Here is a 12971-nt window from a genome sequence, read left to right as displayed (position 1 = left end):
TGGAACTCAGACAGTATCACGTTCTATTGTTAGATACCTGGACCCCAGTAACATCTGCGTCAGAGATGTGAATGCAGTGGACAGCGTGACTATTTGTGTCCTGCTCTGTTGTATTATTCCTGACTTGACATCATACTGTAGATCCAGCTAAAGGGACACTGTGACACAGCAAATTGAAGTTTTAATTTGAATATAAGGACACTGACCTACCCTTTATGTATTTGAAAATGAGGGAAATGAAGTGTTTGTGGTAAAAGTATCATATATGCCAAGCGTAGTACATCCGAGTCAATCCAGGACAGTCCATGCCGTCATTGCTGTGTGAGGTGAGCAGGTGGGCGCGGGGTGCCGAGACCGTCTTGGCAAGCATGTGTTGAACAGCTGGCATGGGCGGTTCTGGCACAGGCTGAGGGCAGCTCCTTGCTGTTGCAGGTGGAGAATGGTGCAGAATACATCCTGGAGACGATCGACTCCCTGCAGAAGCACTCCTGGGTGGCCGATATTCAGGACTGCATAGACCCCGGGTGAGACAGCACTGCCTCCTGCTGGTGGGGTGGTGGGCTGCATGAATCTGTCCCCAGGCATGTTAAAAGGAGCTGTTTTGTCTGCCAAGTGTTCATTTGGGGAGACCGACGAACTTAGTCTGTGTGGGTGCATGCGTCTCGTCCGAGAGGTGGGCGTGTCATTCTTCTGTGTGTGTGTGTGACAGGGACAGCGGTGATGACATCGAACTGGCCTCCTGCCCCCATGGCCCTGCCGGTAAAGACTTCCCCATGGTGGCGTCCTGCAGCTGCGAGCTTCTGTCAGAAGGTGAGGTCCTCCAGCACACAACACCCTTCCACTCGGAGCCAGCCCACCTTCCGCTCCCTCTTCACATTTTTAAGCAATAATTTTACAGCATGATAATGTAAATAAGTGGCACAAATTGTGTAACCATCTGCAGTTCACAAAGCCGTGCAGTACTAGCCACAGTCAGTCTGCAGTTTAAAGGCTGAGTGCGTGGGTGGCCAGATGTGGCTCCTCCTGAAGTTTCTTGCTGCCCTGGTGTGGTGGCCAGATGTGGTGCACCTCTTCATGTTTGTAACACTGGGTTGTACAACAAAGGTGTACTTTTCAAGTCTCCTTTTTCAGGGTTATGTTAATACCTGTTTAAGACAGTTATGTACAGTATATCAGTTTGAAACATTGTATTTTAATGATCATCTCATCCTTACTAACAGAATTAGCTGATTATTGCCAATTGCTTTCCAATATTTTTTTGGCTGGGAAATTGTAACAAGGTGTATAAAGCATTGATCCTTATCTTTTTTAGAATCACTAATGTGCATTCTTTTGGTTTAAAGAAGGTTTAAAGATAAATTGCCAAAGGGTCTAGGGGGCTCAGACTTGGGGGTCACAGAACAAACACCCACCCTGGGTGCACCTTTTAGTATGGGATGAGAGGAGCTGTGTTTTCACCTGGTGACAATGTCCTCGCTCAGGTGTGCATCGGGTACCAGACCGGTCCTGTGTCATGGCCCACGAGCACCATGGCGCCCCCTCTGTCCGCTGCCGAGAATCGCTCTTCGCAGAACACCCCATGCACGCCCCCCTGGAGCACTTCCTGCAGTCTCTGGAGACCCCTGGGCCTACGACAGGTAGCAGCGCGTCCCTCCCCTCGGAGAAGAGAGAGTGCAGTAACTCCGCTTGACAGTTTTTCCTCTTACCTCTATATACTTCCTTTCAGCTGTACTGTAAGCTACTGCACTTGACTGTGGAATACTTGGACCTCCACAGTAAATGCCTGGAAAGGGCTGTGTGATAACGTCCCTACAAACATTCACCTCAGTTAACCATCTCATCTAAATCTAGAACAGTGCAGAAGACTGTCAAGTTTCGTAAAACCAGAGAACAGGAAAGGGAGAGTAAATTATCATGACTTTAAATTGGTAAACTTTCATTGCAGAAACTGGCCAGAGGACATTTTCTACAGCTGTAGCGTTGCCAGTTGTTTTTGTTACACTCATAGGGGTTTGGAATCGCCTGCTCTGTGTGGCCCACGAGGCTCTGTGTCGTTCGAGGCTCATGGGCCGCACACAAGGCAGGAAGAGGAGGTGTGGCCGGAGTCCTCTGACCCGCCCACTGAGCTTTACCGCATCACAGGCAGCACCACCCTGTACCAGAAGCTCAGAGGTGATTGGTGGAGGGGCATGTTTCTCACTGACAGCACGACAATTCTGCAAACGCCCCGAAGGCTGCAAGGGGCGCTGTTTGCCCTTGGAGAGCCCTGGCCCACTAATCCCATCCTGACCTGAGTGTCGGTCACAGTCAGCTAGTGACGAGCATTATTTGGCTTACATGCTTTAAGGCTTGTGTGAGGGAATCTCGGTTTCCTGCCACCAGGGAAGCGAGACTCCAGAACAGCAGTATTTGCAGACAGTCTTCTGTATTTTCATCCTGTGTTGCTTAGCTCTGTTTGTGACTTGTTCGACAGGGTGTCCTATCGGCGAGTCCGGGGACGCAGAGGGCGAAGCCAGCCTGGCCGGTTACCCATGGTTCCATGGGACGTTGTCCAGGGTGCGGGCAGCGCAGCTGGTCCTGTCTGGAGGAGCGCGCAGTCACGGGCTCTTTGTCATCCGGCAGAGCGAGACGCGCCCGGGCGAGTACGTCCTGACGTTCAACTTCCAGGGCAAGGCCAAGGTGGGCGGCGGCCTTCGAGCTGGGCACTGACAAAACTGTTTCAGAGACTCGCTGTGTACAGGTGTCTTCCCAGGAGCTTGTAAACGGCAGAAAAATACATCCCTACATTGCAAGTTCAAGACCCTTCTAATGAACCTGAGCAGCGCTGCCAGAGAGATACTGCAGCCTCGAGCACACAGACAGGACACAAACACCGTCACATCCAGTAACCATGGCTTCTGCGTCATACAGCCATACGTGAGCTGCGCCATTCCTGGGAGATTCCTATTAATACAGCAGGGATTTGTATTCCAGTCTGTGTGATACTTGTTGAGATCCCTTAAAAAAACAGCGTGGAATCGTCATGTCTCCTGGTGTGTTTGTAACCTTTCCCCCTCGGTGTTTCCCTGTGTTTAGCATCTGCGGCTGTCGGTGAATGACAATGGGCAATGCCACGTCCACCACCTGTGGTTCCAGACCGTCTGCGACATGCTACGCCACTTCCACACCCACCCCATCCCACTGGAGTCTGGAGGCTCGGCTGACATCACCCTGCGCTGCTATGTCCAGGCACAGCGGCACACACCAGGTACAGCCTAACGTTTCCCCGCTTCCTCAACGGTTGTTTTCTCGTACCTGATCTGGAGTCACTGGTCCGGTGTCTTTGCACATCGCTACAAACCCTGTGACCGCACACGGGAGAGAGTCAGGAAATGGAGACAGATTAACCCCGCCCGCTTTCAGGCCCCTCCCCTCCCATTATGTCCCAGGCAGCACAGCCCCGTGCAAGAGGTTCGGACTGATTGGAGGAGAGGAGCGTCCCTTACTGACAGCAGTGCAAGTGTGCGGGGGCCTGGGTGGTTATCCTCCTGGGGACAGCTATGTCCCCGAGAGTCCACAGAGCCCTGAACTAATGGCACCATTCCCAGTCCCCATTACAGCTCCCAGGCTCGAACCCCTTGCCATAGTGCACAGCCAGTGCTTGGGTGAGCTCCTTCACCTGTTGGGCCACTCAGGAGTTAAAACAGCAGGTTCTATAAGGAGCAGGAAGCAGGGTTCAGCATGTCCACAGGCTCCAGGAACCCCTCCTGCTGCCCCTTATAGAATCCGCCATCTTGGAAGTGAGTTTAAATAAGTTCAAAGTGTGTCAGAGTCCTGAAGAGCGAACTGCAGCATGTGGAATGGCATGTTCTGCCAAGAAAAATGAAATACATTTCAATGCGCCATATTCACAGCGCTTCTTTTTCACTGGACATTAAAGACACTGTTAATAAGTTTAATAAGCATTAGCTGGAGAGTAACACAGATTAAGGAAAACATCTTAATACATTCATACTGTTAACAGGATTAATAGCAGGAAACACTTTATTTTTTGTTAAGGTGTGAGAGGGACAGAAATATGCTTTGTTAATGTGAATAATTTTAAGACAAACTCCTTAAGAATTAGCAGCTATGATACCAGTGCAGTGATGCCAGCGTCACAGTAGTGGATTTAACCAGATAGATGATTGCAGTCCAGTGCTGTCGAGTTGGAGGGGCTGTTCCTCTAGGAGTGAATAAAATAATGTGTGCAAAACAAATTAATACAATAAACCTGTGTTTATTGCAGACTTCTGTGCAGCTAGCTGTAGTGTTCGTTGAGCTGTCCTGAAGAATCACTCCACACCAGGCAAGACAGGATGTTTGAGTTTTAATTTGTTTAATTGTATTGCATGTTTGAGGAAGCACTGATGCCTCTCAGCATCTGAGTCCGAATATCCTCAGGTTTTTAGGAGCCCAAGAAACATGCAGGGCATTACCTTAACTCTGGGGAAGACAACTCCTGACTCGTGCTCTGAGAACAGTGGTTCTTAACCGAGGGTGCACGCAGATGCTTCTTCTGGAGGTGTGAGACAGGCCAGATGTGCTTTTGATTCAACTTCTAAAAACAAATTAAGCACAGATACCCCAGCACAACTACTTCTTTTCACCAAACCTGTTTATTTTAAGGTAAACATAAAAAGTGCATTATTTTTCATAATCAAGATATACAACAGTTCTATCCTCTTCATTCTATAGCTATGATACTGTATATCTCAGGTTTGATGACCTGATCTATTACAACGATTTGTGATCAGGGGTGCGAGAACAGATCTTGAGAACCAAAGGGGTGCAGCTGCAGTCAAGATAAGGAGCCGCTGCTCCCAAAGGAAACTCTTTAGAAAGTGGAAACTGATCCTGTGTTTTTTTAGTGGGGCGTAAAGCAGCCAGGGATGGTTAATGAGGTTTGTACACTGACACCCCTTGCGAACCCCCCCATTCCTTATTCACCACTGTGAATGAACTCTTTCTCTCGCCAAAGAACAGTCTATTCTCTTCCAGGGAGAGAAGGTGCTTTGCATGCAGCACACCACAGATCACTGTGAGCACATGCTGTTCCAGCTGGGCCCACAATACTGGGACGTTGCTTATTTAAAAAACAGAGACGGAAGCGCAAAGCTTATTTTATTGATTTTTGACAGTACTGGCAAAATACATGCCTTTTCTCCCTTCACAGTTAATTTATTCTGCAAATCGGGAATGGTTTGTTTAAAGTGACAAATGTGTAGATCTGTAATACGTGAACCAGAAAGTGCATTGCTCCTTTCATACTAGTGTTCAGTTTCTCTCCATTAATAATCGACATTAGATCATAACTTCACTCAATTAATTTCTTGTTGACAATGTTGCTGGGAGCTTTTTAATATGCCTGTCCACTTGTTAAAGACTTGGCTTCACCATATTGACCGCTGCATTTGACAGCGAACAGAAAGGACTGTACTGTGTAAGACAGGCCCCTTGGACACGCCCACCTGTCAGTTTTGACACACTGCTTCGATTCGGGTCGAGAGACCCTGGGAGACTCACTTCCACCCAAACCCAGTGGCGCTCTGCCGGTTGTGAAAATCCGCTCGCAGCCACAGGACGTCACAGCTTGTCACATGACTCTGACGGACACGGACTGTCGAGGCTCTTTGGCCACAAGCGCCTTTGCTGGTTGAATCAGTCATCATTCTTTTTTTCCCTTTTTACTTATAATGTGTAAATAAAAAAAAAAAATCTTGTTTCATGACCTACCCACACAATTTGGACTTGCTAGCTGTATATGAATGGTCTCGCTGACTTGCCTCTGCTGGGTTGCTAGAGCCAAGCTGCCTGACTTCCAGTTTGTCTTTGGACAGCCTCACAGTGGACTGCATGCCTTAGTGTGGCAATTTTGTTTTGCGTGGGCTTCTGAAATTGATGTGAATTTTCAGGAATTCAAAATCCCTTCCTGCCTGCTGACAGATACACACTTGGCGTTAGTGGTGACGGTCTCTAACTGGCCGAAGGAGAATTGCCCTGGTGTGATGCAGTTGGTAAGACAGGCAGGCATTGTGCAGTGGTAGAGTGGTAGTTGGTTATTTTGACAGGACAGGGCTGATTGTTTAAGAATGACAACAGTCTGTACAGACGATGCAGGATGAATCACCAGTGCATTGCCACCTGATTTAATACTTATTCTGTGTCCATTGTAACCTGTATTTAATGTTGGATTTCAGTTGGATCACTGATGAATAAGTGACAGCAAAAGTTGCACACTGACGTCTTTTCCCTTGAAATCACTGGCACTACTGCCTGTATTGAAGTCTTGATTCGGAAAATTGCCAGGAATTGCTCTTCTATTTGCTGGCCATCTTCACCGAGTGTAAAACCTCCCTTACAGAGGGTGAACTGGCAGGCTAGTCGCAGAGCTCAGTTGTAGCCCCACCTTTCTTAGCACAGATGGAGACCCTGCTGGTCCTCCAGGGGTGAGAGATCAATCCTGCAGCAGCTCGGCTGTGTGCACAAGACCATTCCAGGGCTGCAGGCCAGCCTCGGACCAAAATAGCAAAACGCTGGGGGGGAGAGTGGAAAAGGACAAACAAGACGTAAGAGCACGGGCTTGAGGACCTCTGTGCTAATCGCTGTGTGAAGCCCCCGAGCCAGTGCCCCCCACAGCACAGAGATCTTGAACCCTGTAACACTGCTGGACACCTGCGTCATTGTTCAGGCTTCAGAGTTCTCCGCTATTCTGTTCCTGCCCGTGGATGAGGTTGGATGGATGCTGCAGGCCTTGCACCTGTGTGGGACTGGAGCTCCAGCACCCCTTTCCTGACTCCAGAGCAAACAAGGGGGTACTCAGGAAGTCACCCCAAAAGCAAGCCAGTTTTTTTTGTTTACCCAGCCAGAGGTTTGGGAGGGAGGAGGTTCAGGCCGCTTCGCTGTCCCTCTCTCAGCGCTCCTCTCCCTCCGTCTTCGCTGTCCCTCTCTCTCAGCGCTCCTCTCCCTCCGTCTTCGCTGTCCCTCTCTCTCAGCGCTCCTCTCCCTCCGTCTTCGCTGTCCCTCTCTCTCAGCGCTCCTCTCCCTCCGTCTTCGCTGTCCCTCTCTCTCAGTGCTCCTCTCCCTCCGTCTTCGATCTCCCTCTCTCTCAGCGCTCCTCTCCCTCCGTCTTCGCTGTCCCTCTCTCTCAGCGCTCCTCTCCCTCCGTCTTCGCTGTCCCTCTCTCAGCGCTCCTCTCCCTCCGTCTTCGCTCTCCCTCTCTCAGCGCTCCTCTCCCTCCGTCTTCGCTCTCCCTCTCTCTCAGCGCTCCTCTCCCTCCGTCTTCGCTGTCCCTCTCTCTCAGCGCTCCTCTCCCTCCGTCTTCGCTGTCCCTCTCTCTCAGCGCTCCTCTCCCTCCGTCTTCGCTCTCTCCCTCTCTCTCAGCGCTCCTCTCCCTCCGTCTTCGCTGTCCCTCTCTCTCAGCGCTCCTCTCCCTCCGTCTTCGCTGTCCCTCTCTCTCAGCGCTCCTCTCCCTCCGTCTTCGCTGTCCTCTCTCTCAGCGCTCCTCTCCCTCCGTCTTCGCTCTCTCCCTCTCTCTCAGCGCTCCTCTCCCTCCGTCTTCGCTCTCTCAGCGCTCCTCTCCCTCCGTCTTCGCTGTCCCTCTCTCTCAGCGCTCCTCTCCCTCCGTCTTCGCTGTCCTCTCTCTCAGCGCTCCTCTCCCTCCGTCTTCGCTCTCTCCCTCTCTCTCAGCGCTCCTCTCCCTCCGTCTTCGCTGTCCCTCTCTCTCAGCGCTCCTCTCCCTCTGTCTTCGCTGTCCCTCTCTCTCAGCGCTCCTCTCCCTCTCCCCACAGAGCCCGCGGTGTCCCAGCTCCCCCCGCCCGCCCGAGAGCCCGGCGGCTGCCGGCCCGACCTCCACCCATCTCCGCACTACTTCTCCGCGGCCCCCCAGCCCAGCCTGCCGTCCGCAGACGGCCCCTCGTCCGCCAGCTCCTCCTCCCCGTGGGGGGAGGTGGCGGGCGGCGGCGTCGCGGGAGGGGGGCTGCGCAGCCGCAGTAACAGCGCGGAGCGGCTGCTGGAGCCCCCTGCTGGCTCGCCGGAGGACTATCACGAGAGCGACGGGGCGCGCAGGGCGAGAGCGGTGGAGAACCAGTACTCCTTCTACTGAGCGAGCCGCGGGGGCGCCGCCGGGAGGCTCCGATTGGCTGGAGCCACGCACACACGGGAGAGGGCCCTCCCCCTGGCTGGGCAGGCGGTGAGGCCGAGTCAGTGCACCCGGGAGCCGGTTGTCCAGCTTGTCTGCTCTCTTCTCTTTCCATCTTCAGCAAGATGTACTACACAAAAATCGAACCTCCCTCTTTCCAGCTGGGTGTTCTGAGATGGTGCCGAATAGTCTGACCTGCCACCTGGGTGTCCATGACAGCCACGTAAGAACTGCCCCTGCAGGGGTTCAATCACAGCTGCTCGAGGGCTCAGACACAGCGCCCCTCCTCGCCCCCAGCAGACTGGTGCTCCTGCTGCTGGAGGTCTCAGCACTGGCGCCGAGCTCACTTCTGTAACGCGCTCGGTACGCACGGTCCTGCTCCAGCAGCAGGCCAGTGTCCGGGAGACTCCTGCACTGCGTGCTTGAAGCAGGAGAAAATGAAGGGCCAGGTGTAGGCGTGGAGCCTGTTAAATTCCAACCCCACCAGTCCATTTTTTCCCATGCCTGTCCTGTAATGATTTGATTAATTGATGAATAATTTAATGCAATCTTCAAGAGGCCACATTATGACTGGCTTGCTGGGCTAAACTGTGCAGTTCCCGATTGCTTTCAGAGTAACCCCCTGACCAATCTGCAAGTTGCTAAACAGGTATTCCAGGAAGTCAAATTCATCTGTCCTTGTGCACCTACACCTCATGACAATGACATGCTCCACACTTACACCACGCGGCAGTTCAGCCCTCATACCATCACTAGGAAGATAAGGAGAATGTTTGCTCCCCTTATGGAAAACGCATCCCGTCAGCCTGTTGTGATCCCACAGTTTGAGCCTCAGCTGCAGACATCGGCACATCTTTCACCGCCTGCGCTGCAGGCGCATGGGTCACCTGGCCAGCTACAGTGAACCTTGTGACAGACAAAAGCCATCTTTTCCCACCAGCCGGTAGCACTCTGTCCTGGGACTCTCACAGTCACAGGCAGTGCTGTAGTGGAGATTCAGACCGCCTGTCTCTGGGCCCAGTGGAGGCCTGTACTAATGAGCCCCTTGTGAGTTTGTGCTTCTCGCCCTCTGTCCTGGACCCAGTGCAAGTGAGGCTGGATGACCGTGTGCCCAGGGTTTCTCTCAAGTAGTGCGATTAAGTATTAGGTGGTTTGTTGCTCCTTAGGGTTCAGGAAATGTAATGATTGCAGGAAAGGGAAAAATAATGCAGAGCCCTCTGGACACTGGAAAACATCTGGGTCCATGAGATTGGAAGAAGATCGAAGCCAACTACCCCTCTCAATCCCACCACCCAGTCAGAAAACATGGGGCACGCCTTCCTCTACTGCCACCAAGAGAATCTTCTGCTACCCATGCTAGTTCACCCCAGCGCTAGCCCTGCTGACCCCCCTGCTCTGGCCATTTACAGTTCCCATCTGTGTGGGATTTCATTCCCGGAGACCAGAGGGTGTATCCAAACACCCAATTTACCAAATGCAGTTCCCTTTCAACTGCAGAATGGGGAAACGTAGAACAAACATCTTGAGAGTATTATTTGTCCAAATAATCTTCTGCTGCTGAAGGTGTGTGATTTTGGTTTTGGAGGTTGACTGGTGAGTGTTTTATGTTTGCGACAGCTGGCTGTAAGTGTTGTGTGTGTGTGTGTACATTTCAGAATGAATTGTTACAATGTGTTTAAAAGAGGAAATGTGTAGATTTATTGAGCAAGTGTTGATCCTTTCTCAAGAGTTCACTAGAAGGTGTTGTGTAATCATGGTGTTTTGACAGGTTTGGAAATGTAATAGGATGTGAAGAAAAACTTTTTTTGCAGAAATTCTGCAAATGGGATTCTAAATGGGATGTTTTTAATTTCAAGTTACACACTTTCTAACTGGTTGGGTTTGTAATAATGCAAGTGAATTAAGGAGCAAAAAAAATCAAACTGGTAAGGAGCTGTTTGTGCCAAAATCATGTACACGGCTTCATGATAGAACAGCTGAACTCTCTAACCTCACGGTCCTGCTACTTGTCTTTTGCAAGAACCTTTTTGTTTCACGTTTCAAACTTGTTTCTCGTCTGCCTTCAGTGAGAAGAAATGCTGGGAATCTCGGTGGAAGAGGGTGGGATGTTATTTACAAGAGCATTAGTGGGCGTTGCCACAGACGAGGTCACACACGCCGCAGGCCAGCGGGGATTAGTCTGCTGGCGCTCTGCACAGGCCGAGCTCTTCGGCGGCTGGCGATCCTGCCAGGCAGGTGACAAGAGAGGTGTGGGAGAGCCTGGAGAGCAACCAGGCTCTGGCCATTGTGAAACCCGGAGGAAGGAGCAGAGCTGGGAGTCCTGGAGAGGCCAGGGTGTGCGAAAGACACCGTCTGCATTCCTTTCCATCCCCATGGCAATGTGATAATGTGACACAAAGTCGCACAATATCACACAACACAGTACCAGAGTGGGGTGGGGCTGGTTAGGACCAGTCAGATGCCACTACACGTGTGTGCTCTAGACGGGACGCGCTCACAGTCAATCTGAGGCTCGCGTGTCAGATTTCAGATATTTTAAAGTTCACACTGAAACTCCAGTCCTCCTGGGGCCACAATCAAGCAAGTGCCTCTGAACCAAGGTCCCCAGCTGTGGTCCGGTGGACCCACACATCTCTTTCCATTCCAGCTGAGCTCTTTATTTACACCATCGAACCCTTTAATACTACAAATCTTATTCCTGCCCTTTATTTCCTTCCTGTCCTGGATTTGTCATGGGTTGCCTTTTCCCTTGTATTTTGTGACTTAAGATCTACATCTTCTGAGCTGAGGACCTGCTTGTCAAGATTCTAATCCAGCAACCTATCAGTTCAATTAAGGATCTGGTTTAGTTAACCAGGTGTGGAGGTCGGAAATTGGGAACATCTGCTCTCAGTGATCAGCTGGTCCAGTAGTTTCACAATTAGCCTGTTCATTAAGAGCCGAGATGAAAACCCAGACAGTGCACTGCAACAGCCCTGAAGTTGTTCAGTTTAAATAATGAAATAAACCGGAATTGCAATTGCAAAATGCCACAGGGTTCACCCTTTGAAATAAACTTCGTACATAAGAAGGGATCACACAGGAAATGAAGACAGCCTTCCTAGCCAGCCACCTACAGTAGTCCATAAGGAGTTAGTAAGTAATTTATCCAATGATCTCATCCATCTTTTACTGCAAAGAAACCAGGGTATCGACTCCAACATGAGTAGCTTGTAGAAAATATCTTGCCTTGGGTCACCATTAGACCTGGAACTGGGGTGCAAGGAGGTGAAGATGGCTGATGATGGCGGCTTTCAGTTTAGTAGATTAACATATTAAACTGTGTACAAGGGCAGCTCCCCCTGGACAGACACTCACTTGAGGCTGGACTCTGTGATCCAGGTGCTGGAGCTTGAGCTGGGCCATGTTGCTCTCCTCCGTGACCGTGACGATTGCAGAGTAGCTCCTCCTGGGAGCACAGCGACCCCTGCAGGTTCACGCTGCTGTCAGCAAGAGACGCGCTGCCTCTGCGCGGAGGGCCTGGGCGCAGGCCTTCGCTGCCTGTGAAGGAGAAGATCTGGGCAGAAAGAGAGAAGAGAAAATCTTGAAGTTGGGCGGGTCAGAGCCGTCTGGCCATACGTCCTGGGTCTCCCCCCACCCGCGTGCTGTGGCCATGTTTGTGGGTCACAGCTAAGACACGTAAAACACACAATTGGTGGTTCCTTACTGGGTGAGTATAAAAGAAAAAAACAACAGGTAATGCTAAATTTAGAGTCAAAAGCTGGTCAAAGGAGTTAGTTTGACAGCAGAGCTGTAGGGAGATGCATAAGGCCTTTGGCACAACAGAGCAGAGTCGAAGGACCCAGCTCTGCCATTATTACTGCAGTGCACACTGGGAGTGAAACAACACTAAAAAGGGTTCCAGCTGCTCTGTAACTACAGGGTGCCCAGCAGCAGGGCTTGGGTGCTCATTACCTTGAGTACTGTACATGTGCCAATTTGTAACTTTGTTATGTATTTTTGAAATAGTCTGTTTCTCAGTCATTGCTACTGAAGAAATCCATCTGGGGTTGTTCTATTTTATCAAGGTGAACTCATCCGTCTTGTAACATCCTTGCTCAACCTCATGTTGGAGAGAAACTAACCAAGGGAGGGTGTCCTCAGACATTTGGGGGTTCATTCTTGCTCCCTCTTTAACTACAATGTTTTGTTTAATTTTTTTAATGCTAAACAAAATCTGATGTCCCCCGTTTCAAAAAAAAAAAGACTCTGTGCACTTTTGTACAAAGTGATGTTTACCTAATGTATTTCTTTATATTTCTGTGAATAAAAATAAGTGAACACTGTTTTAAAAAAATTCCCACAGCGTCCATGTCTGTTTCAAGCTTTAAAAATCATTTCACAGAAACTGTTTCTGTGACCATTTGATCGCACTTTTTCTGTTCCAGCTTCAGAGAACAGTGAGGCAGTGTTCTTGCTGTGGTCAGGAGGATTACGTTAGGACTGAATAAATGAGTGGAAGTGAACAGGAGGCTTCTGACTGAGGCAGAGTAAGAAGGTCAGACTGGAGCCCTGTTGTTACAGAGACCCCTGCTGGCCAGGGAGGCCTATGGCAGGAGTGTGCATTATGTCTGTTAATTCTAGCTCAGCGCTTAACAACCTAGATCAGAACACTACTGGTTTAACTGGGTTAATTTCAGCAGCTTCACCCAGCTTTTCCAGAGCTGGTGCTTTAATGACATAAATCCTGCAGATGCAGGACAAGGATTGGACAGCCCTGGTCCTGGAGAGGTCCCTGGCCAGCAGGTTTTATAAGTAACTATCAAATTAAATA

General features: G+C 50.4%; 1 protein-coding gene across 1 annotated transcript in view; it reads left to right on the top strand.

Moving 5' to 3' along the window:
• The window catches only part of sh2b2 (SH2B adaptor protein 2), a 30631-nt gene extending 18137 nt beyond the window's left edge, over window positions 1-12494 (top strand). The window contains exons 4-9 of the mRNA XM_088906597.1: window positions 433-524; window positions 710-810; window positions 1482-1637; window positions 2474-2679; window positions 3076-3247; window positions 7809-12494. Of these exons, the coding sequence (XP_088762723.1) occupies window positions 433-524; window positions 710-810; window positions 1482-1637; window positions 2474-2679; window positions 3076-3247; window positions 7809-8122 (1041 nt within the window). The 3' untranslated portion in view covers window positions 8123-12494. The remainder of the gene's footprint in view (window positions 1-432; window positions 525-709; window positions 811-1481; window positions 1638-2473; window positions 2680-3075; window positions 3248-7808) is intronic.
• Window positions 12495-12971: the final 477 nt, after the last annotated feature.

Source organism: Atractosteus spatula, chromosome 27 (assembly GCF_055471065.1).
Source record: "Atractosteus spatula isolate fAtrSpa1 chromosome 27, fAtrSpa1.hap1, whole genome shotgun sequence".
NCBI lineage: Eukaryota > Metazoa > Chordata > Actinopteri > Semionotiformes > Lepisosteidae > Atractosteus > Atractosteus spatula.
This window is presented reverse-complemented; position numbering and strand designations above follow the sequence as displayed.